We start from the raw sequence: 23,578 nt of genomic DNA, 5'->3' as shown, positions 1-23,578 counted from the left end.
TGTACACTAGGGCTTCAAGTTTGTTTTGGACTTGGCTTTGCATTGGATGTATTGAAAAACCTGAAACACTTAACAGTAACTTGCCCAAGTTTATATGTGAGGTAGCATCAGGATTGCAGAACCTCACGTCCTGAGTGCAGCAGTGTCGCCTGGAATCAGTGGAAGAGCCCAGTCTTGGATCTCAGCCCCGAGTTGCAAACCTGAATCCTGACACTGCCATTTGACTATTTGTGTGATAAGCTTGCTTCACCTTCCAGAAACTCTCTTTTCTGAAAAGTGCCAGTAATAACAGCTCCTTCACAGTTGATAAGACCTGAATGAAGAGATATACGTGTTTATGGTTTGAAAGACTTCATACTCTTAAAATGTCAATTTTTCTCAAATTGATACATCAGTGCAATGCAATGCAATCCCAATCAAAATCCCAGCATGCTTTTAAAGTATGCAAATAGGCCTACCAAAAAAAAAAGGAACTCTGCTGCTTCCCAGCATAATGAGTCAACTTATGTGAAGCACCTAGGATAATGTGTGACATGAAAAAAATATTGTTAAGAACCACAGTGTCTTAAGATCTTACCCTACTTACAAGCCAACAGGTTAGTCTGTTACTGTTCCGTGGATGCTGGAGGAAGATAGGAAGGAGACTCCGTGAAACTGACATGCCAATTTGTTACTTTATAAGTAGCATGAAGTTTCTGGCCCTGTACAGTTCTTGACAAGATTCTTCATGACTGCCCTGAAGGCCACCACATTTTATTTACCCCAATTTGATTTCTCTTCCTGTAAGAAACAACGAGAAAGAATTCATCTGCCAGGATTGATAAAATACAGTGTATCGATAAAATAGAATAGTATATAGTTGTTAAAAATACTGCACTAAGTCTGCCTGTGGTAACCTAGGTAGATCTCAAAAGATCACATATACGGTGTGACACCCATTTCTGTAAAAATTGTCACCTCAGGGGCGCCTGGGTGGCGCAGTCGGTTAAGCGTCCGACTTCAGCCAGGTCACGATCTCGCGGTCCGGGAGTTCGAGCCCCGCGTCGGGCTCTGGGCTGATGGCTCAGAGCCTGGAGCCTGTTTCCGATTCTGTGTCTCCCTCTCTCTCTGCCCCTCCCCCGTTCATGCTCTGTCTCTCTCTGTCCCAAAAATAAATAAAAAAAAAAACGTTGAAAAAAAAAAATTTAAAAAAAAAAAAAAAAAAAAAAATTGTCACCTCACAGAACAGTACTTTGCATTAATAGATACATGTGAGTGTAAAAGTGGGAGAAGCAGACCAGCGGAGGTTTGCATTTGTAATACAATTTTAAAAAAAAATTTTTTTTTAACATTTATTTATTTTTGAGACAGAGACAAAGCATGAATGGGGGAGGGTCAGAGAGAGAGGGAGACACAGAATCTGAAACAGGCTCCAGGTTCTGAGCTGTTAGCACAGAGCCCAACGTGGGGCTCGAACTCACAGACTGAGATCATGACCTGAGCCAAAGTCGACGCTTAACTGACTGAGCCACCCAGGGGTCCCTGTAATACAATTTTTAATAGACGAAATTGTTACCACTTCTTGATAGTTGGGAACACAGTTGTTACATTATTTATGCTTTTCTGTATATTTTCCGTTTCTGTTTGAATTAATAATCGGATGTGTATTGAGCATTCATTACAAGCCAGATAAGGTTGGGTTCTGTGGAAGCTATGAGCATGAATCAGCCATGGATCCTGCCCTTTCTGGATTCGGCCTCGGGGGCATATGGGGCATGTGCATGAATAGCCGGTACAAGGTAGAATGGTATTTAAAGAGAAAGCATTTGAAAATTCCTGAATAACTGTACTTCTTTTTTGGAGACATAAAAAGGCTTCGGTCATAGGAGTGCTAAAGTACCATGGTCTCAGAATTAGAGGCATGTGTCAGAAGCCGTGGTGGGGAGGGGTCAGTTCAAGGTAATGGATTCCTTGACAAGCTTATGTTTGCCAGAATATTCCAAGATATGTTTTAGAAGCTACCTATGGCATTAATATCATAAAGCCTAGAGAGGATGAAGATCCCCATCGACCTCCGACATCAGAAGAACTGTTGACAGCTTACGGATGTGAGTTGTGATTTATTTTAAAACATGAACAATTAAATGAACAAAAAGTAACAACATAGTTAATGAGAGCAACTACTCCTGCAGAGATAGAAATTTACATTTTTCCTTAGTATTTGTCATGTCATCTTCCAAGGTTTGTGCCTTCGTTGTCTCTGTTGGCCTTGCCTCCAGCTACCTGGTCTCCAGGTAGCTGCCTTGGTGGTGGGTTCAGAGAGCAGCAGTAAGGGAGGGGAGCTGACTGCTCCGTGAGTAGCATTTTACTTCAGTGTGGTAAGTGCTTTCTGGAGTTAGAGGAGGAGATGCTTTGAATCCCTTGCCTCTCCTCAGGTCTGCCCTTTGCTTTCACTATAGCAGTCAGGCCCCTCCCTGTTGAGTGCCTAGATGCAGACTGTTGAAAGCTCCCACAGAGAGCACCAGCAAGAGCCAGCAGTTGTCACATGCCTCTAAGAAAAGGCCTTGAGGGCATTCACTGTTTAGAAGATAACCAGGTGTAGATACGATTCAGATTGAGGCTGTGCTGGCTTTTTCTGGAGTCTTCTCCCAAACAGGAAAGAAAAGGGATGTTGGGAAGAAAATGAATATGCTGTCAGAGCAGGTAGGAGAGTTGTGAGGGCAGCATTGGAAGGGAAAGCCCTCAGATTGGGACGTTGCTGAATGTGGTCAGGGTAGGGACACAAAACAGCCTCCCTCCCCTTCCATCAGTCCCTTGGAAACCTTGTTTGACATTAACTTGAACTTAGCTTAGTTGAGAGACTTTAAAGAGGATAAATATTAAGCCATTTGTGATGAGACCGGTGTAGTCACAAAACCACGTAAGAGACCTTAAAGATCACTCCACCTCTCACCTCTTTTTTTTTTAAGACGAGTAATCTGAAATCAGAGCATGAAATGACTTGCCTACAGTGGTGTCTGATCAGTGGCGCATAGCCTGAGTTTCATATTCCAGACCTCTTTCCAGTAGTGGGCTTCCACCAGACTTTCCATTTGATTGGACTTCCAGATAAAACTAAAAGTAATCGTTGTTTAAGATTTTTCACCTAATGCTGATAAAATCAGAGTAAGGAAAATGCCAGTTTGTAAAGATGGATGACCACATACGTATAGTTTCTAAGATCATTTTGCAGGTCTGTAAAGAATAGTCTCTGACAGGGGCACCTGGGTGGCTCAGTCGGTTGAACGTCCAACTTCGGCTCAGGTCATGATCTCACAGCTCGTGAGTTCGAGCCCCACGTCAGGCTCTGTGCTGACAGCTTGGAGCCTGGAGCCTGCTTTCGGTTCTGTGTCTCCGCCTCCCTCTGCCCCTAACCCACTCACTTTCTGTCTCTGTCTCTCTCAAAAGTAAATAAACATTAAAAAAAAAAAATTTTTTTTAAGAATAGTCTCTGATGGTTCATAAGACATTGCTAAATAACTTTAATTTGCGTATCTTTACTAATGAAAGGGAACATCTGTGCATATGCTGGCCATTTCTGTTTCTTCTGGGAATCACCTTTTTCTATGCATCTTTTGTTCTTTTAAGGATTTGTAGGACTTCTTTGTGGTGTCTTTAGCCCTATATATGTTAACAATTTTAACAGACTTTTTCCTTTTTTGCTTGATGGTGTTTGGTGTTTTACTTGGAAGGGCCTTCCCTATCTTAAAAGGATAAAACTATTTTCCTGTAATGTCTTTTTTTTATGTACCTTTAGATTTTTAATCTGCCTACGTGTTTTTTTATGTATTGTGCGATCTAAGGTTCTAACTATTTTCTTCTGAACTGAAAGAGCCAGTACACAGCTACTAAGTGAAGGAGCTATTTTTAACCCAACCCATCTGCCAAAGGCCATATTCTTAACCACTAGGCTCTGCTACCCCCTCTAGTTGAGTTACTATTAGAGGGATCTTTGTTGTATGTTTGGGAAATTGGGGAAAAAGCATAGATACATTATTAAACAAGAAGACTTACTGTATTGCTTTTGGTTTTGCTAATTGTAGTGACGGCATAGCATTCTACAGGTGGCCTCCGTATGTAAATGTTTAAAATCAAGAGATGAAAGAAATAACTGGAGTGGAGAGAGATTGAATGTGTGTGTCAGCCCTTGGTGCTAGGCTATCAGAACAGTGTGGTCTGTTCACCCAGATTGTCGGAGGTCTTTATAATGCTACCAGAATGTCTTCTACCATGACAGTTGCTTTTTAAAGCTAGAGAGTAAGGATGCGTAGTTGGTGTGGTAATGGACTAAACTTCCTTCACCTCAGTTGTCTTCGTTGTGATTTGCCGTCTTCTAACTTCAGTTTTGCACAACCCATCTCTCCTCACAGATATGCGAGGATTCATGACTGCGCACGGGCAGCCAGACCAGCCTCGGTCTGCTCGCTATATCCTGAAGGACTACGTCAGTGTAAGTGAGCCCAGCTCCTCGATGCTCTTGAGTGAGCAGGCCTCCTCTCTCACGGCGCCTAGACGCCAGCAACCTGTTGCGTCACAAAGGAGGGATTTTCTCCTTGAGGGTGTATTGTAATTGGCAAGATCCAGTGTTGGCAAGGTTGGCGCGGGTCTTCTGCGGGAGGAGATCCGCAGCCTCGGCATGGCTTTCTTGATCCGGGGTAGTTGGTGTCATGTGAGCCAGAGATGGAACCAACAGCACGATTAACGAGAGAGAAAGCTCTCTGCACGTTGTCAGCGAAAGTGATAAATGCGTGCCTCTGGCTTTGCCATCGCCTGCAGCTCCTTTTGCAGCTGTGTCACAGTCCTCCTGGGAGCGGAGCGTCCGTATGCCGTTCTCCCTGCGCTCGCCCGGTAACGGTACTCACAGCCCTGCCGAGAATAGTGCTGTTTTCGGTGCGTCGTCTCATTAAAGATACATAACGAGTCTGTCCACATCACAGATGAGGACGTGCTAAGTTTTGGGTTTTCCTCATCAGTAAAATAGGAACGAATAGTAGCTGTCTCACGAGATTATTACAGGAAGTAAATGAGAATAATGTGTGTGTGGAGACACACACACCACTAAGCTCAGTGCCTGGCGCATAATTAGCCCCCAGTACTTGTTATGTATTAAGCTTAATTCTTTCTGCAAACAAGCATCTTGGGTCTCCTGTAATAACTGGTTGTGAGGATTCCCTCTTCTGAATGCCACATCAGCAGAGCTCTTGGAAGCATAGGAGTAAAATTGAACATCCATACTCTCTTGCTTTCAGTTCAGGAAGAAAGTAGTTAATCAGTAGAGTATTTGTATGGATAAATTATTTATTCATTTGCCATTTATAAAACTATAGATGAGTTACAAACCACAGTTTATAGAGTGTTTATGGTGGGAAGCAGGAAATTTGCATCCAGTGAGCGACCGCCCAACATCTGCATTAGTATAATCCTGTGCAGTTGTGTCCTGATTTTCATTTTGGAAAACGCTTAGCCTAAGTATAGTCACATAAGTACACCGAAGAACACGAGTAGAAATCCAAACAAGGTAAAAAAGGAGCACAGAGGAGAAAGATTTCCTCCTGGTCTGCGGGCTGTGGGCAGGCTAGGCCTTCAGAACACTTTAAAGGTAAGTCATTGTATTCATTAGGACTCTCCATTTGCAGGTGACCAGAAGTCAGCTTGGTTAATCGAAAAGCAGGAAGGGGCGCCTGGGTGGCTCTGTTGGTTAAGCGTCCGACTTCGGCTTAGGTTGTGATCTCACGGTTCGTGGTTTGAGCCCCGCGTCAGGCTCTGCTGACAGCTCAGAGCCTGCTTTGGATTCTGTGTCTCTCTGTGTCCCTCCTCTGTTCACACTCTTACTCTCTCTAAATAAAAAAAAATTTTTTTTTTAATTGAAAAAAGGAAGCTGGTCAGAGGGTGCTTGGCGGAGATGTCTTCTTTGAGGATTTTTCTTTCTCCTGGGAGAACACAGACAACACATGATGTGCTGTTAACGCTTCTTGTCTTCGTAGGGTAAACTTCTGTACTGTCATCCTCCTCCTGGAAGAGACCCTGTGACCTTTCAGCATCAACACCAGCGACTCCTAGAGAACAAAACGAATGGTGGTGAACTAAAAATACATCCAGGCGGAAATAAAAAAGCAAAACAGATTGAAAATGTAGTTGACAAAAGTTTTTTCCATCAAGTAAGTTTTAAAGTTTTTCTTTAACTTCTGATCAGCATATATTATATAGCAGTTCTATTGAAATAACCATTCACATAGTGTAAAATCAACCCTTTGCAAGTATAGTTCAGTAGTTTATAGTATATTCAGAGTTGTGTAGCCATCACCATAATTTCAGAACGTTTTCATCGCTCCAGAAAGAAACGTTGTACCCATTATCAGTCACTCACCGTTCCCCACTCTCCCCAGCCTTTTCCAACTACTGATCAGCTTTCTCCTATATAGATTTGCCTATTCTGAACATTTCATATAGATGAAATCACCCACTATGTAGTCTTTTCTGACTGGCTTCTTTAACTTGGCATAATGACTTCAAGGTTCATCCATTTATCAGTACTTTATTCCTTTTTACTGCCAAATAATATTTCATTGAGTGGATATGTCACATTTTGTTTATTTCTCAGAGATGGAATTTGGGTTGTTTCCCCTTTCTATTATAAGATAAATGATTTTTTTTTTTTTAGTTTTTTTTTTTTAATGTGTATTCATTTTTGAGAGAGAGACAGAGACAGAGTGTGAGCCAGGGAGAGGCAGAGAGAGGGGGAGACCTAGAATCTGAAGCAGGTCCCAGGCTCTGAGCTCTCGGCACAGAGCCCGACGTAGGGCTCTAACTCATGAACCATGAGATCGTGACCTGAAGTCAGATGCTTGACCGACTGAGCCACCCGAGCATCCCCCCTTTTCTATTATAAATAATGCTATGAACATTCATGCACAAGCTTTTGTGTGAACATAGATTTTCAGTTCTCTTGGGCATATAATTAGGGGTGGGATTGCCGGGTCATGTGTTAACCACATGTTTAACATTTGAGGTACTGCCAGACTTTCCAAAGTGTCTGTGCCATTTTACATTCCCACCGTCAGGGTATGAGGGCTCTAATTTCCTTATATCCTTACTGGTATTTATTTTCCTTTTTTTTTTACTTTAGTCATCCTACTATATGAAGTGGTGTCTCATGATTTTGATTTTGATTTCCCTAAGGATGTTGGTAATCTTGTGTGCTCATTGGCACATGTAGATCTTCTTTGGAGAATTACCTATTGTTGAGTTATAAGAGTTCTTTATAAATTCTGATAAAAACCTTTATCATATTTATAATTTGCAAATATTTTCTACTGTTTAGTGGTCTTTCTGAGCCAGTACATTTTAGTAACTTTCATTGTTTACATCACAGCTACAGTTTATATGCTGCACTTTAAACAACAAATTTAGGAGCACCTGGGTGGCTCGGTCATTTAATTGTCCACCTTCAGCTCAGGTCATGATCTCACGGTTCATGAGTTCAAGCCCTACATCGAGCTCTCTGCTGTCGGCGAGCAGCCTGCTTCAGATCCTCTGTCTCCCTCACTGTCTGCCCCTCCCCCACTCACATGCACTCTCTATCTCTCCTCCCAAAAATAAACATTTAAAAAAGATTTTTTAACATAAGAAAATAAAGAAAACTTCTATGCAGAACAGTTAAATCCTATAACTGTACTTAATATATTTTTTAAATCCTTTTGTGACTACTACAGCCATAAAAGGGTGGTAGGGGGAGGGGGTGTCATCTGTATCCAGAGTGATTTCTTTCTGTATTTATATGATGCTTTATTTGTGTGCCTCACACAGGCTAAGCAGATAGTGCTGTCCACCACTGGGGCCATTGATTGAGGCTTAAGGATGCAAAGTGACTTATTCAAGGATACTTGTCTTAAATGGCAAGGCTGGGGTAGAACTTGATTATTGTGGCTCCTGGTTTGAATTATTTCCAAGTCTGCCAATATTTAGGAGGAAATTTACTGATAGGCAGAAAGATCATAGGTTCTTCCTTGGACCTACTTCTATTAAGACAATCATGAAATATGCTTTGCACTTGCAGAATCATATGGGATTAATTTTATTTTTACTAAGTAAACTTAATTGTTCAGTTTTTTGTTTCATTTTGCTCTACTTAAATAAAATCACAAGTTTACAGAAACTTTTTTGAGCACTATTACATGTGGATACTACACTAGGACCTAGGATATCAAAAGGAAGAAAACATAATTACTGTTTTCAGGGAGATCACATTCTAGCTAAGGGGAGATGGCCAAGTTAACAAGTAACGTGACACGTTAGGTCTAGGGCAGAAGTATAAGTCAGGTACTTTGTGAACCCAGATTGGGGAGCAGTTCCCCCTTGGGGCCGGGAGGAGAGTAGGTGAGTGAACGCCACAGAGAGGAGGTGATATCTAAGCTGGACTCTAAGGGCAAATATAAACGTACTGGTTGGAAGGAGTGGTGAGGGCGATTCTCCAGGCAGAGGGAGTAGCGTGAACAAAGGCATAAAAAGATGGGAGTGTGGATTCTGTCAATAAGGAGCCCATGTTGTAAGTGGTCTTGTGTACCCGCTGAGGGAATACGAACTTGGTTCCCCAGGCTACATGGAGCCATCAGAGGTTTGTGAGGAAAGAGAGATACGTGATTGTTAAACTCTAGAAGTGGGGAGTGTGGCAGTGTTCCAGTGAAAGCTAATGAATACCAGGGCTAGAACAGGGTGGTGGAGAACAGTGGATAGGTACACCAAATGCTAGAGCCTGGAGCCCACAGAACTTGCTGGCTGTATGAGGTAGATGAGGAAGGCAAAGGGAGTGCTTGCTCAGTGGCTAGTTACAGATGGTATTTGAAGCAAAGTGAAGGACAAAGAGAATGCACTCAAGACAGAATGTGGAGAAACTTACTTAAGAATGGGGAGAGAGAGGAGCAGTGAAGGGGGCGGAAGTCCTCTGTCTTGGAGTTCTCCATAAATAATACTGTGCTTACATCTCCCATACTGCTGTCTTCACTTCCTAGGAAAACGTGAGAGCTTTGACCAAAGGAGTCCAGGCTGTGATGGGCTACAAGCCAGGGAGTGGCCTGGCGACTACAGCCGCTGTGAGCTCTGAGAGCAGGGCTGGGAAGGCCTGGAAAAAACATGGCAACAGAAATAAAAAAGAGAAAACTCGTAGACTCTATAAGCACCTGGATACGTGAACTTGGGCTGCAGTGGAAATGGCATCTGCGTTGTGCACCTGGAGAAGAAACAGAAGCTGCTCTTGGCCGTGATGCTGTGAAATGGACCCTGCTTCTTGTGGCACGCAGCCACACCAGACAGCCAGTATCAAGACGCAGGGGCTCCGTGGAGCACCGAGTCTAACACAGTCATCTTGGAGCCCCAGAAACTGTCCTGTAGAAGGCTGAATTTGAGATGAGGGAATAAATGATTCAATGTTTGTGTAAACAAATACACATGCATACTAATTTGTAAGTTGGGTTTTTAAAAAAATAAATAAAATTAAATGGTCACTAACAGACGTTTTATTGGTTTATGTAGATACACTGCCATTTGGACATTTCGCATTCTTTAAACAGTTGCAATTTGCCAAAGCATGACTGGGATTTTAGATGGATTCTTTTGAGAACATTATATAGGTTACTGATTCTCAACCTCACATGCATACCCAGCAGTCCCCTGGTATTGCAGAAGGCACATCAGGTCTTGGAATGAGGGGGCTAGCAGATGTAGTTTTTAAAAGCCTCAGAGAGCCCACCCTTCTATTGAAGATCCCTGTCAACATGAGCCACTACTATAGAAGGTAGTGTGTGTTTTTCTACAGCTCACCACAGGCATGAGGAAATGGGCAGATGATCAGCTAGTTTTTGTTTTAGGTATAGATGCCTGATCTCCTTAGTACTTAGGACCATCAAGAGTGAGACAAGGACAGTTTACCTTTTATAGTACCATTCCTGTTTTAGCCTCTCACTTTACTTTTGTCTCCCTTTTTCTATGAGCCTCATTATTCCCTTAACTCAGATCCTTTCCTTGTGTTGTGTGATAGATGTTTTTGGAAATCTAACGGACATTATGGATGCCTTCTCCAGAAAAATGCACATGCCCGTGAACAGTCTTGTGAAATGTATCAGAAGATGACAGACCCGCGGTTCGTCCACAGTTTTGCAGTTAAGCCTTGCCCGATGTAGCCAGAGTATCTTTAAGATATATTTGAAAATGTGTTCCACCTGGGGAATAAAAAATATATACTTGTTTATTCAACAGATAGCACCTTCTGTGTGGCAGGAAAGGCACTGGAAACCGGGGACAGCAGGAGTAGGCCCCTGATGCAGGAAGTTAGCAAGAGCCATCACACGGCCTTAGAGCCTGTGAGGGGATTCTGGAGGTTTGCTCAAAAGCGGTGGATAAGCCAAGGAAGACTTTATAAACAGGTAAGGAGTTAGTGTTCTAGTTCTTCATTTGAATATCGGGTGAAAGGTTATTCCAGATCAAGCCTGAGGCAGAGCTAGAGAGTTCCGCAGTTGTGTTCATCCATCTGCAACAATATACTTCTAGTTCTTCCCTTTGATCTGAGGAAAGGGACAGTCTGAAAAGCCCATGGAAGAAGAGGAACATGCATCAGCATGTTAAAGCCTACTTTGTTCCATTCACTGAAGAACAGGCACGGTTGTCTGGGAGAAACTTCCATGCTGAATGGACAGAGCATGTACTGATTTTGAATAAGTTTTGCTTTAATGATAGTATAATAGCTAAAACATGAGACTTCTTAGAAAAAGTAATTACATACGCTTCACGTTCCTGATTATTTTTGTAACAGTTTTATTGAGATATTCACATACCATGCAAGTTCACCAGTTTTAAAGGATACAATTCAGCGGTTCTTAGTATATTCAGAGTTATATAACCATCACCACAACCAGTTCTACATTACTGCCACAAAAAACCCAGGACCCTTTAGCCAGTGGCCCCCAATCCTCCCAATCCACCCCCCCCCCAGCCGTAAGCAAACCCTCATCTACTTTATATATGGATTTGCCCATTCTATATGTTCATAATAAAGGAATCATAAGCTATGTGACCTTTCGTGACTGGCTTTCACTTAGCCTGATGCCTTCAAGGTTCATCCATGCTCTAACATCTCTCAGTATTTCATTGCTTTTTGTTGGCAAATAATACATTCCACTGAATGGGTATACCACATTTTGTTTATTCATTCATCAGTTAAAAGGCATTTGGTTTCCACTTGCTGTCTATCATGAATACAGTGCTGCTGTGAACGTTTGTGTACAGGTTTTTGTGTGGTTTTTAATTCTTAAGTATATATCTAGGAGTGGAATTGCAATATATTTAACCTTTGAGTAGCTACCATACTGATTTTCAGAATGGGTGTACCATTTAACATTTTCCATCAACGGTGTATAAAGGTTCTAGTTTCTCCATAGTTCTGTCAACACACGTTACTGTCTTACTGTCTTTTTATGTTTTGGCCATCCTAGTGGATATAAAGCGATATGTCATGGTTTTGATTTACATTCCCTTGATGCCAAATGACGTTGAGCATCTTCTCATGTGCTTATTGCCCACTTGTAGATCTTTGGGAAAATGTCTATTCAGATCTTTTGTCCATTCTTTTTTTTTTTTTTTTATGAGGATTTCTTTTATTTTTTAATTTTTTTAATGTTTATTTATTTTTGAGAGCGAGACAGAGCACAAGCAGGGGAGAGGCAGAGAGAGGGAGACACAGAATCCAAAGCAGGGTCCAGGCTCTGAGCTGTCAGTGCACAGCCCAACGCGGGGCTCGAACTCATGGACCATGAGATCATGACCTGAGCCAAAGTTGGACGCTTAACCGACTGAGCCACCCAGGCGTCCCCTCTGTCCATTCTTTAATGGAGTTATTTATCTTGTTACTGAGTTATAAAAGTTGTTTGTACATTCTAGGCACAGGTCCCTTAGCAGATGTGTAATTTGCAAATGTTTTCTGCCATTCAGTGGGTTGTCTTTTCATTTTCTGACAGTGCCTTTGAAGCACAGTTTTAATTCTGGTGAAGTCCATATGGATCCATTTTTTCTTTGGTTGCTTGTGCTTTTGGTGTTAAATTTAAGAAACTATTGGAAGATCCAAGGTTATTAAGATTTACCCCCGTGTTTCCTTCCAAGAGTTTCAGAGTTTTAGCTCTTACGTTTAGGTCTCTGGGCTATTTTAAGTTTTCATATCTGGTGTGAGGTAGAAGATGGACCAACTTCATTCTTTTGCATGTGGCATCCGGTAGCCCCAGAGCAGTTTGTTGAAAAGACTAGTGTTTACCCACTGAATTGTTTCAGCACCTTTGTCGAGAATTGAACATAAATGTGAGGGCTTATTTCTGGATGTATGCCTTTGGTATTTAACCTTCATGAATGTGCAACAGTTGTGAAGAGCATCCGACTCCATCTTCTAGCAAATATTCCTGGTAAGAGACGTCTCTCTGTGTAGATGCTCCACACCCCTCCATCCCTTAGCCACTTTGAGTTCACCTGCAGCCCCAGGGGACGGTTCCTTTGCGAGCCCTTCCTCTGCAAACCCTGTATTTCCTGTGTTCCTTTCTCCTGCACCACAGAAGCCTGCTCGCCGTGCACACAGGGCAATCTAGACGGGCTGGGGATTTAACAACCCCCGGAGCAACCCCCAACTGGTCAAGAATGGGGGCTGGGTGCTAAGTGCCCCAGCTTCCCTGTCACTTGGTGCATACACTGTACATTTTCCACACTAGATCCTCCATGGAAATCATCTCACTAACTCGCCCGCTGCCCTCCTCCCTTCCCTCACTGTCCACTCCCTCACTTCTGCTTCAGGGGGTTGCCTCCCAGATTAACTAAACCTAAGTCCTCTGCTTAGAGTCTGAAGAACCCAAACTAGGACACATCGGAAGGTGTCTGTTTTTAAGTATCCTCACCCTTGTAGTGAGGAGTACGGTAGACTTACAAGTTCCAGCCATTATTACCATGATCACTTTATTGTTTTGAAATTTTTTCCCCAGCATTTTATTACAAGAAATATACTGCCCTTTTAAAGTAGAACCTGCTATACATCTGTCCTCCATTTCCTTTTCAGGAAGTTAGGAGGAAGTGGAGGTTTCTGTCAAGACATCAATAGCAATATAGGTTTTCTTGGCAGGCAAACTGGGAAATGTGGCCACAAGCCAGAAATCGACCTAATGCCACCCCTCTAAAGTCCTTGTGGAGCAGTGAGGAAAATCATTCAGAATGTCCACGCCTAACAGTTTGTTGTCTGTTCTGTTCAACACACCATAGACCAACTGAGGGTGAAGAGAGGGCCACACAGGAAAGAACTTGCTATCAAAGGCTCCAATATGAAGGGAAAACAACAATTCTGAGCAATCCAAAAGTGAAGGGCATTATGTAAGTGAAGAGTGCCCAGTGCACAGAACACTGAATACATAAGTGTTCTGTTGAAGTGTGACACGTATACAGAAAGAACACAACTGTGAGAGTATAGATAGCTGACTTTCACCAACATACTGATGCAACCGGCACCTTGACTGAGAACACGGTTAGCACTTCGTACCTCCTTTCAGCAAAGACTGACCACCCCAAGGGCTACCGCTGTTCTCACCTTTTCACCATGTTTTGTATGATACGTAAGCAGAATCTACCGGGGTACCTGGCTGGCTCGGTCGGTGGGGGGTACAACTCTTGATCTCGGGGTTTGAGTTCAAGCCCCACGTTGAGTGCCGCGATTACTAAAAAAAAAAAAAAAAAAAAAAAAAAAAAAATCTTAAAAAAAATTGTTTAAAAAAATCTACAGCGTGTACTCATGTATCTGGCTTCTTTAATCCAACGTGGTGAGGTCCGTCCACAGTCTTGCATTTGATAAATAAATCATTGTCACTGCTGTAGGGTATTCTGTGGTGTGAATATGTCACCATTTATCTGTTCTATTATTGATGGACATGTAGACGTTTTGCAAGTTTGTGGTTTCTTAAATGTTTAACAAACCATATTTTGTAGAACAGTTTTAAGTTCGCAGCAAAATTGAGCAGAAAGCATAGAGAGTTCCCATATTCCCCAGTCCCCACGTATGCACAGCCTCCCCTACCCCCAGCATCCCCCACACAGCGGTGCATTTGTTAACATGAACCTACACCGGGGCGTCTGGGTGGCTCAGTGGGTCAAGCGTCCGACTTCGGCTCAGGTCACGATCTCACAGTTTGTGAGTTCGAGCCCCACACTGGGCTCAGTGCTGACAGCTCAGAGCCTGGAGCCTGCTTCGGATTCTGTGTCTCCCTCTCTCTCTCTGCCCTTCCCCCCCCTCCCCAAAATGAATAGACTTCAAAAAAAATGTAAAAACAAAACAATGAACCTACACTGACAACATTACTCTCCAAAGGGTTTTGATTTTTAAAAATAGCGCTGCCATGGATACCATAATAGTGTTGTCAAATAGAACTTACTACTACAATGCAAATAAATCTATAATCTGTGCTATCCTGTAGTTAACTACAGCCAAGCACTTAAAATGTGGCTAGTGACAACTTCAGAAGTTCACTGCTAACATCATGACTTTTAACTCCTGCCTGACCCAATAATCAAAGGTCAGAATGGTGGGAGTTTTTCAGGAGAGTGGGGGAAGAAGGGTAGATTTCATATTTGTAACTTCTACATCTTGGCTACTTCTAAAGCAGGTTACTAAAAGTATTAAAACACCATCTTTCGTGTGAATTGTAAGGCACTGAGTTTTTTTTTTTTTAAGGATTCTTGAATCCATAGTACTCTAAATAAGGAGAGGCAGGGCAACTTTTAAACAAAAGCACCTCAATGAAACAACGTAGAAGGGATGATGGAATCACCATTTTGGAACCATCAACAAAATCATGGATTCCAGCAAAGTGCTGAGACCACTGACGGAAAGGTCCCTGGGGTGGGGGGGGGGGGGATAGTGGCCCCCTTTTAAAGTATCACCTACCGCTTTATTCAATGCCAAGGGAAAGTGCCTTTTACAATGGAGCGATCCAACAGACACTACCTTAAACAAGTCACCAAACTCTGTCACCAGTGCTATGCCCGTACGTTCTGCACCTCCTGATGTGGTGCAACAGGAAGTCCACAGGATAACCCTGTGCTGCTTTTGCAGAAACGTTTCGGCTCAATCTAATCATAAGAAACCAATTAGACAATTTCAGATTTGGAACATTCCAGAACACAAGGGACCGGGACTAAAGAGACACAACCAAATGAATGAATCCTGAACCAGAAACACACATTCACACTCTGTATATTTGACATTCTTGGAGCGGCTGAGTAAATTTTACCATGGATTACACAGGCAATAGCATTGTATCAGTGTAACAGAAGTGTGGCGAGGTCGCGAACACTGCTGGAGATACATGCTGAGGCACTGGGGGTAAGGTGTCACAGCTGCCACCTCCAATGGTTCCACCGGAGCAAGGGACAAAACAAATGTGGCAAAATGTCTGCAGCTGGTGTTAGGTGGGTAGGTAGGTAGGTCCTAGGTGGTTTTCACCTTTTTGTAGTTTTGAAAATTTTCAAAATAAACAGTGGGGAGTGGGGAGGGGTCATAGAAGTAGACAGTTAAATTCCAGAAGGGCTCAGGAGCCATTCAGGAGAACAGACAGAACTGTACTGGGAGATTAGAATCAAATAGGGACCACAAGCTCCTGTCTTTACTCTGTCTTGGCTGGCTTTGGGGAAGCAGGTTAATCCAGCTCCCTTACTGGCCCGCATGAAACTTGGCAGGATGCCGATTTCCTTGTGAATTGTAAACTGCGGTGAGAACACACATTTCTTTTAACTAATTATTTCAATGCAAGTATTCAAGTACTGAATTCTATTTAATTGGCTTTTTAAAAGGTGGGTAGCCTGGTCCGCCTGGCTGGCTCAGTCAGGAGAGCATGCAACTATGTGTCCCAAGTTCCAGCCCCACGTTGGGGGTAAAGATCATGTGGGAAAAAAAAAAAATAGGGCTTTCCTTGATGTAACATTTCAACATCTGTGCGTTCCATTAGCCCTCGCCCAACTTCTAGCATCGTGAAGTAAGTTGCTTTCAGCAATAGGATGTTATTAATGAAACATTCGAGGGTGAAAAAGGTAAAGAAACTCTCACAAGATCAAACAGTAAGCTTGATGATAGAGTTTTAAATAGAACCCAGGACCTCTGTGCTTACAGCAGGGAGCCTGCTTGGGATTCTCTCTGCCCCTCGTGTGTGTGCTCGCTCTGGCTTTCTCTCTCTCTCTAAATAAACTTAGATGATGGATGGGTGGGTGGATGGATGGATAGATAGATGATTAACTAGGTGGGTAGATAGATAGATAGGTAGATAGAAGATAGATAGAACGAACCCAGGACCCCACCAGTCCTACCACCTGCTTCTCTCATGATAATCCAACATGTCCACAATGGGATTGACTCAGATTTAGAAATGCCATTATTTCAAAATGCATTCTCAAAGAATTGATTTCTCTATACTTACAGCAGGTAAATCAAACTGGCATAGAGCCTTTTTTAATGTTACCAGTTGAGTAGTAGCCACAAACCCTTCCTCTAAATAACACATTTTATAAGAACATTGGCAGGAGGTAGCATGTCCTCAGAAGCAAAGGCTGTTGAGTTGCTGGTCTGTGCCCCCAGGTGACTGGGACCTAGGGCCATGATTGGCCGGCAGGCTCCCACAAGGACAGGCCAGGCTGATCAGCCCTTCCTTCTTCAGGACAATGCCTGTGGGCTCAGTGCCTCTGCCAACAGGAAATGCCTACGAGCTGTGGCCCTCCTGTTAGCTTTTCTTCTTGGCAAACTCTGAACCATGGCCAAAGAAACTTTAGCTTTAGCTTTGGGGTGGGGCAGCCACCAAGCCTCAGAGGAGCCTGCTAAAGGAACTGATTCACTTCCCGAGGGCCGACCACGGAAAAAGCCCTTTGGAAGGTCCTGGCAGAATTTGGGAGGGGTCCTAACTCCAGGAGGGAGGGGAGTAGATTAGCACATACAATCCTGAGTGTTCCCCACCGGATGAAGAGCTGGTGGGTGCCGGCAGCCTGCCTCTCTCGCCCCACATCCTCCCTCACTGCAGGACCTCTGCCATTTGCAGGCATCCGCCAGCCAGCGTCTTCCTGCCACCAGGACAGCTTTCCAAGATTGCTGCCACACTAATTGCCAAAAGCAAACTTGTTCTCCAAAGCCCAGCTCGTGGGTTTCTTGAAAGCCCTCCCAACACTCCCCCTACAGACACACACAATAGTAGGGGCCACCAAAGCTTTGTAAACATACTCTCACTACAGAAGGGCACTGTACCTTTTTACAGCCTATCTAAAAATCAATTCATTCGGTAACTATGTTCCTTATTACGTGCCAGGCAGTGAGTCAGGTGCTGGGGTACAGATCTGAGCTCAGCAGCCCCGGCTGAAGACTCTCACAGCGGGTTGAAAGACAACACCTGCCACACTGTAAGGGGTGCCCTGGTCGAGGAGGAGCACAGGCCCAGGGGCTTGTGCCTGTCCCTTATAGGACCAGGACACAGAGGCAGCCTGGGCAGGGAGGACAGCAGGTGGAGGCGCCTCGGGAGGGAAAATCACGAGTCTGGTTGTAGACGTGTTCAATCGGACAAGCGAGTGGAGATGTCAAATAGGCAGCTGCGTATATGAATCTGAAGTCTGGGAAGGAGGTCTGATCTGGAGACAGATATTCAGGAGGCACAGGCACAGGGGCGGTATTTAAAGCTAGAAGTTCAGATGTTTCAGGCGTCCGGTAAAGAGAAGAGAACCAAGACCCGAGCTCTGTGTCTCCACGCCATTAGCTATTCATATTTTCTTTGAACCATTATTATTATTATTATTATTTTTTAGTGGATCAGAGGTTCTTCCCAGGAAAGACAACAGCAATAATAACTTCCAGATGCTTCACCGCCAGGGTTTCTACTAATCCCAGTTGCCCTGACGGAGGCACTATCATCCCCACTTGACAGGTAAGAATACACAGTTGCAGAGGACCCATGCTTTGCCCCAAGTCACAGCTGCGAGGAGGCAGAGTGAGCACTGCAGTCCGACTTGCGGGCTCCGAAGCGCCCATTCTTCCCATTGCATTTTTCTCTGAGCCAATGTGTCCAGTGACTGGCAACGGCTCCCCACACTTGTCCAAGCCCCCGAGGGCCATCTCCACAAGCCCATGTTCCTCGTATGAATCTCACAGGAAGCTTGCGGGAAGGTAGTTTAGTAGGCTGAATGATGGCCCCCCAAAATACAAGGTCTTAATCCCTGGAACCTATAAATGTCACCTTCTGTGACATCTGAACTCTTCACAGACGTGATTAAGGATCTTGAGATGGGGTGCGTAACATAAATTACCCGAGCAGGTCACAAGGGCCATCTTTATAGGAAAGAGACAGAGGGAGATTTCACACACACAAGACAAGAGGGAAATGTGACCACGAGAGGAAGAGATTAAGTGATGCGGCTGCCAGGCAGGTAGTGCTGGAAGCCACCAGACGCTGGATAAAGAGAGACAATGAAGAGATTCCCCTTCTAGGGTCCCCGGAAGGGAGGCAGCCCTGCGGCCTTGACCGTGGTCCAGCGAACCTGATTTCAGAATAGGGAGAGAATACATTTCTGTTATTTTAAGCTGCTAAGTTTGTGGTAATTTGTTAGAGCAGCCACAAGAAATGAATCCATGCAGATTCCAAGGACACACGCCCAGAGAGTTGGAGTTCGCCGGGCTGGTTTTTGACAGGCAGTCAGAGTGATCCTGAAACCACACCCCTTCCAACTGCTTTGGGAGGGGGCTCAGGATTTAAATGCTTAAACTAGGGGGTTTAGTCTGGGGTCTAGCCCTCCACGAAATCCACAGTTGAATTTCAGAGACTATAAATTCCTTAAGATTGTATGAACACTGTGTGGAGGTGCATAGATGTTCATATTTTTCAGGGACGAGAGGTCTTCTTCAAATTCTCTGAGTTCACTGCAAAGGCTGAGAACTAACCACTCTGAGAAAAAGCTGTCGAGGTGCATAAACCTGGTCCAGGGTGTGGTGGGAGGAATGATGCAATTTTTCATTTATTTTGTTTTTTGATGTTTATTTTTGAGGGAAAGAGACAGCATGAGAGGCAGAGAGAGAGGGACCGAGGATTCGAAGTGGGCTCCACACTGACAGCACAGAGCCTGACGTGGGGCCCGAACTCACGAGCCACGAGATCATGACCTGAGCCAAAGTTGGACGCTTGACCGACTGAGCCACCCAGGCGCCCCAGAATGAAGCCATTTTTAAATTGGGTCCAACCTCCAAGGGCTTATACTGAGCCTGAGGAAGAGGAAAGTCATCATAAGTGAATCAAATTAAATGGCGGTATCTTTAAGTCTCAACAAAACAGAGCATAAGGTAGCCCTGCCTAGGGCCTGGGGAGAGGGTGACATGAGACGGGGAAGGTGTGTCCTCATTTCAGCGAGATAGTTAGTGCGATGGATTATCTTTCCAGAACAGTAAGTAGGCAACGTCACTAGAGAAACCGGGGAGCTGGGCAGTCACAGGTCAGTATCCACAGGTCGGCTAGAAGAACCCACAAAGAATCAGCAGGCAGGGACTTCAGGGTACTTGGTTATCATCTATGAGACACTTGGCTACTGTATTTTTCCCCTTTTTTTTAAAAAAAAAAAATTTTTTTTTTTAACTTTTATTTATTTTTGGGACAGAGAGAGACAGAGCATGAAAGGGGGAGGGGCAGAGAGAGAGAGGGACACAGAATCGGAAGCAGGCTCCAGGGTCTGAGCCATCAGCCCAGAGCCCAATGCGGAGCTCGAACCCATGGACCGTGAGATCGTGACCTGAGCCGAAGTCGGACGCTCAACCGACTGAGCCACCCAGGCGCCCCTGTATTTTTCCGCTTTTATTTTAACCTTTCAATCTTGTCTTCGCTGGTATTCATTTTGTATTACTTTATCTTATCATCATTTTTATATTTTAATTTTGGCCCCTTTTGTCGAATAACCTATTTTAATTTTACCTTTAGTCGCTCTTTTGCTTGTTTAGTGTCACTCTCTCTCCTACTGGACTGTTAGCTCAATGAAGGCAGGGAGTTGTCTGTTTTTCTCAAAAACGTGTCCCCAGCTCCTCGTCTGACAATGTCTGACAAATTATGTTTCATGACCAAAAGCGGTCATAACTTTAAAAATAAATGAAACAGTAAAATAATGTAGCCCCTTTAGAAGAACAGTCTGGGGGCACCTGGGTGGCTCAGTCGGTTAAGCAGCCGACTTCAGCCAGGTCACGATCTCGCGGTCCGTGAGTTCGAGCCCTGCGTGGGGCTCTGGGCTGATGGCTCAGAGCCTGGAGCCTGCTTCCGATCCTGTGTCTCCCCCTCTCTCTGCCCCTCCCCCATTCATGCTCTGTCTCTCTCTGTCTCAAAAATAAATAAAAACATTAAAAAAAAAAACATTATGCTAGGTGAAAAAAGCTCGTCACAAAAAGTTCACCTATTGGATGGGATTGCATTAGTAAGGAATTTTCCACAACAGGCAAGTCCGTAGAATCCTAAGGTAGATTTGTGGTTGCCTAGGGCTGGGAGTGTGGAGAAGAAAGTTAACCGCTAATGAGTACTTGCTTTTTTAACAAGTGATGAAAATGTTGTAAAATTAGATAGCGGTGGTGGTAGCACAACTCTGGATACACTAAAACACTGTACACGTTAACAGGGTGAATTTTATGGTATATGAATGAGATCTCAAGAAAACTGCTGTTTTTAACAACGAAAATAACGAAATGACGGGGTCACCTTCTTTAAGCAAACTTACTAAAATCACCAAGGACATTTTAAAATTATAATAGCTTGTTTTCAAGAACAGCTCTGCCTGCCAGGACTGTGTGGCAACGTGGCTGGATGGGACAGTATGACGGCCAAGACCACCGGCCTCCTGGGGCATCTTCTAGGGTGACTTCAGGAAGTCCGGCTTGGGCGACTAGAGTGGGGGTGGAGGGTGCCGTCGACGCCTTCAGACCAGAGAGTGGGAGAAGATGCGTTGGGGGGAGGAGGGAGCTGTATCCTTCTGCCGCCCCCCCCCCCTCCCGGCCCCCTTTCTTTTGTACCTTTTGAAGGATCAGACCAGCCGCTCACGCCCGGGATCCCCAGCACCCAAGAGCTGCGTCAGGCGCGAAGCATGTGTACTGTTCGGCTCAGAAAATGGGGAGCACTAATGGGCGGACAAAGCGCCTTACCGTGGCCGGGCAGGTCACGGTATTCGGCCCTGGCCGCCGGGAGACCGCAAGGGGTCTGCGAGCGGCGCCGCCACCGCTGTCGGGGAGCGGGGGCTGGGGCCGCAGCCTTTGTGCCGAGGCCGCTCCCAGCTCCCGCCGCTGGGGGGCGGCCTCCGGCCCGCCGACCCCCGACAATAGCGCGCCGGGTGGGGAGCCGCGCGGTCCCGGAAACTTTTCCCTCGCGCCTCCGCCGCTGCCGCCAGCGCCCGTCTCCCGGCCGCGGCCGTGCGCTGGGCCGGGGCCGCCGCCGCCGCCGCCGCGGGGGCACCGGGCCGGGGAAAGGGGGCGTGCGGAGGCTGCGCCCCGGCGGGGCCACGCGGGAGGCTGGGGCCCGGGCCGGGCGGAGCCAGCGAGCCATGGGGGAGGCGGCCAGCCCCGCGCCCGCGCTCTGGGACTGGGACTACCTGGACCGCTGCTTCGCCCGCCACCGCGTCTGCATCTCCTTCGGCCTGTGGATCTGCGCCTCCTCCTGCTGGATCGCCGCCCACGCGCTGTAATGGGGACCGGGACCGGGCGGCGCGGGGGAGGGGGCCGGGTCTGCGGCGGGGGACGCGGGGCGACGCCTCCCGCCAACTCCCTCCTGGAAACCTGGAGGGAAGGGGGCATAAAGCGGGGAGGCAGGAGGCGGCGCGGTGCCAGGATCGAAACGACCCTTCCGCTGTGGACTGAAGTCGGATAGGACTTCTTTCCGGATTCCGTGCACAGGGAGGGGGAGGCCGGGCTGTGGGCCAGTAGGAAGAGGCCGGGTCGCGCGGTGCGTGGAGCCCTCGAAGGCAGCCGCGAGTCCTGGGTTCTATTGTCACCCTTTCCCCATCGACCGGAGGTGTGAGCTGGGCAAGCTGTAAAGCCTCAGAGCCTCATTTTCCTCACCTAAACGGGGTTAATAACTGATGGGACGGATGGCAGGATTAAATGAGTTAGTTTCCGTAAAGCTCTTAGTATGTGCTCATTAAACATCCTTATTATTGCTCCTGTCCTGCCACCAACCTTTGGCAGAGGGCAAGGACCTTGGACAAGGCTCTTGGCATTTCTGGTCTCCCTTTACCCCAGGCCCTCTGATCTGGGGAGGGGGACTGGCTGTGATCTGACTCTGGCCAGTACCTGGAGCCATCTGGCCAGGTGGTCACCATAACCTGGGTTCTATGAAGTCTGGCTAAAGAGGGCCTCCAGATCTTCGGGCACCCTGTCCCAAGCTGGTGCAACCCAAGTATTCCCTGGCAGAGGAGAAAGGATCAGCACCCCGGGGGAGGTTGGCACCTGCTCATCTTAGGCACTCTTAAGATGATATTTGATATTGTTGCAGAGATCTGGCAACCCCCCTACCCAGTCATTGGAATGCAAATGAAAAGACACTTGGAACATTTAACGTGGGCCTAGTGTTGCATTTATTAGCTCATGTCTTCCCTGCCACAACCCCACGAGGGAGGGACCGTTATTACTCCCATTTACCCCCCGAGGAAGCTGGAGGTTCTGACAGCTTTACTAACTTGCCCTAGCAAATGGAAAGAACTGGACCGCCAGACCCTTTTAGGAAGGGGCACACTTGTGAGGATTAAATTGTCCAGATCAGAGGTGGACACCAACGAGCCACTCTCTGTGCGTTATCTCATTTGGTCCTCACAGCCGCCCTGAAGTCAGCAGTATTAGACATTTCCTGAGCTGGAAACTAAAGGTGGGAGAGGTTAGGTAACTCCGTTGAGAATGCCCAGCCAGTCAGTCTGATGAGAGCCGAATCTGCTTTTTCAGCCTGCCTCAGTCTGGACACACCCATCTGTTGTCAGGACTTTGCCATCCCTGAGCCTCCTCTTGTCCTTGGGGAATGTGTATGGGGAATGTGTATCCTCCGAGCTGTGTGTGGCCTGGGGTAGGGTCAGCCCGGATCCCTGACCCGAGGGCTGGGGAAATGGCTAAAGAACAGCAGGGTACAGAGAAAGCCTCCACATGTGAAGCCAGAGGGTCGGCCATTAACTCAGCTGGTCACCATCGGCCTCACTTTTCTCCACTCTCTAATGGGAGGGTTGAAATAAACTATTTCTTTTCTTTTTCTTTCTTTCTTTCTTTTCTTTTTTTTTTTTTTTTTGAGCCTTTGTTTTTTTGAGAGACAGAGACAGAGCATGAGCAGGGGAGGGGCAGAGAGAAAGGGAGTCACAGAATCTGAAGCAGGCTCCAGGCTCTGAGCTGTCAGCACAGAGCCTGGCACGGGGCTCGAACTCATGAGCCGTGAGAGCATGACCTGAACTGAAGTCGAACACTTAACTGACAGAGCCACCTAGGCGCCCTGAAATAAACTATTTCTAATCTGAATCCAACTCAGAGAGTCTC

At 45.7% G+C, this 23,578-nt stretch overlaps 2 protein-coding genes and 1 long non-coding RNA gene across 9 annotated transcripts in view; 2 read left to right on the top strand and 1 right to left on the bottom strand.

The window, feature by feature from the left end:
• Positions 1–9,524, top strand: part of LSG1 (large 60S subunit nuclear export GTPase 1) — a 36,762-nt gene extending 27,238 nt beyond the window's left edge. The window contains exons 11-14 of the mRNA XM_047874121.1: positions 1,964–2,087; positions 4,389–4,468; positions 6,003–6,176; positions 9,027–9,524. Coding sequence (XP_047730077.1) covers positions 1,964–2,087; positions 4,389–4,468; positions 6,003–6,176; positions 9,027–9,206 — 558 coding nt within the window. The 3' untranslated portion in view covers positions 9,207–9,524. The remainder of the gene's footprint in view (positions 1–1,963; positions 2,088–4,388; positions 4,469–6,002; positions 6,177–9,026) is intronic.
• LOC125174601 (uncharacterized) lies at positions 6,002–21,777 on the bottom strand. 2 transcript variants are annotated; one of them, XR_007155466.1, is made up of 3 exons: positions 21,661–21,777; positions 8,915–9,022; positions 6,002–6,074 (listed from the first exon to the last, which is right to left on the bottom strand). It is a non-coding gene; the product is annotated as an uncharacterized LOC125174601 (long non-coding RNA). The 2 variants fall into 2 exon arrangements; XR_007155465.1 differs by lacking the exon at positions 21,661–21,777 and having other exon boundaries at positions 8,915–9,033.
• The window catches only part of TMEM44 (transmembrane protein 44), a 35,760-nt gene continuing 33,707 nt past the window's right edge, over positions 21,526–23,578 (top strand). For all 6 annotated transcript variants that reach the window (XM_047874126.1, XM_047874123.1, XM_047874122.1 and 3 more), the window contains exon 1: positions 21,526–21,749. In XM_047874126.1, the coding sequence (XP_047730082.1) occupies positions 21,613–21,749 (137 nt within the window). In that variant the 5' untranslated portion in view covers positions 21,526–21,612. The remainder of the gene's footprint in view (positions 21,750–23,578) is intronic.

Source organism: Prionailurus viverrinus, chromosome C2 (genome assembly GCF_022837055.1).
Source record: "Prionailurus viverrinus isolate Anna chromosome C2, UM_Priviv_1.0, whole genome shotgun sequence".
Taxonomy (NCBI): domain Eukaryota; kingdom Metazoa; phylum Chordata; class Mammalia; order Carnivora; family Felidae; genus Prionailurus; species Prionailurus viverrinus.
This window is presented reverse-complemented; position numbering and strand designations above follow the sequence as displayed.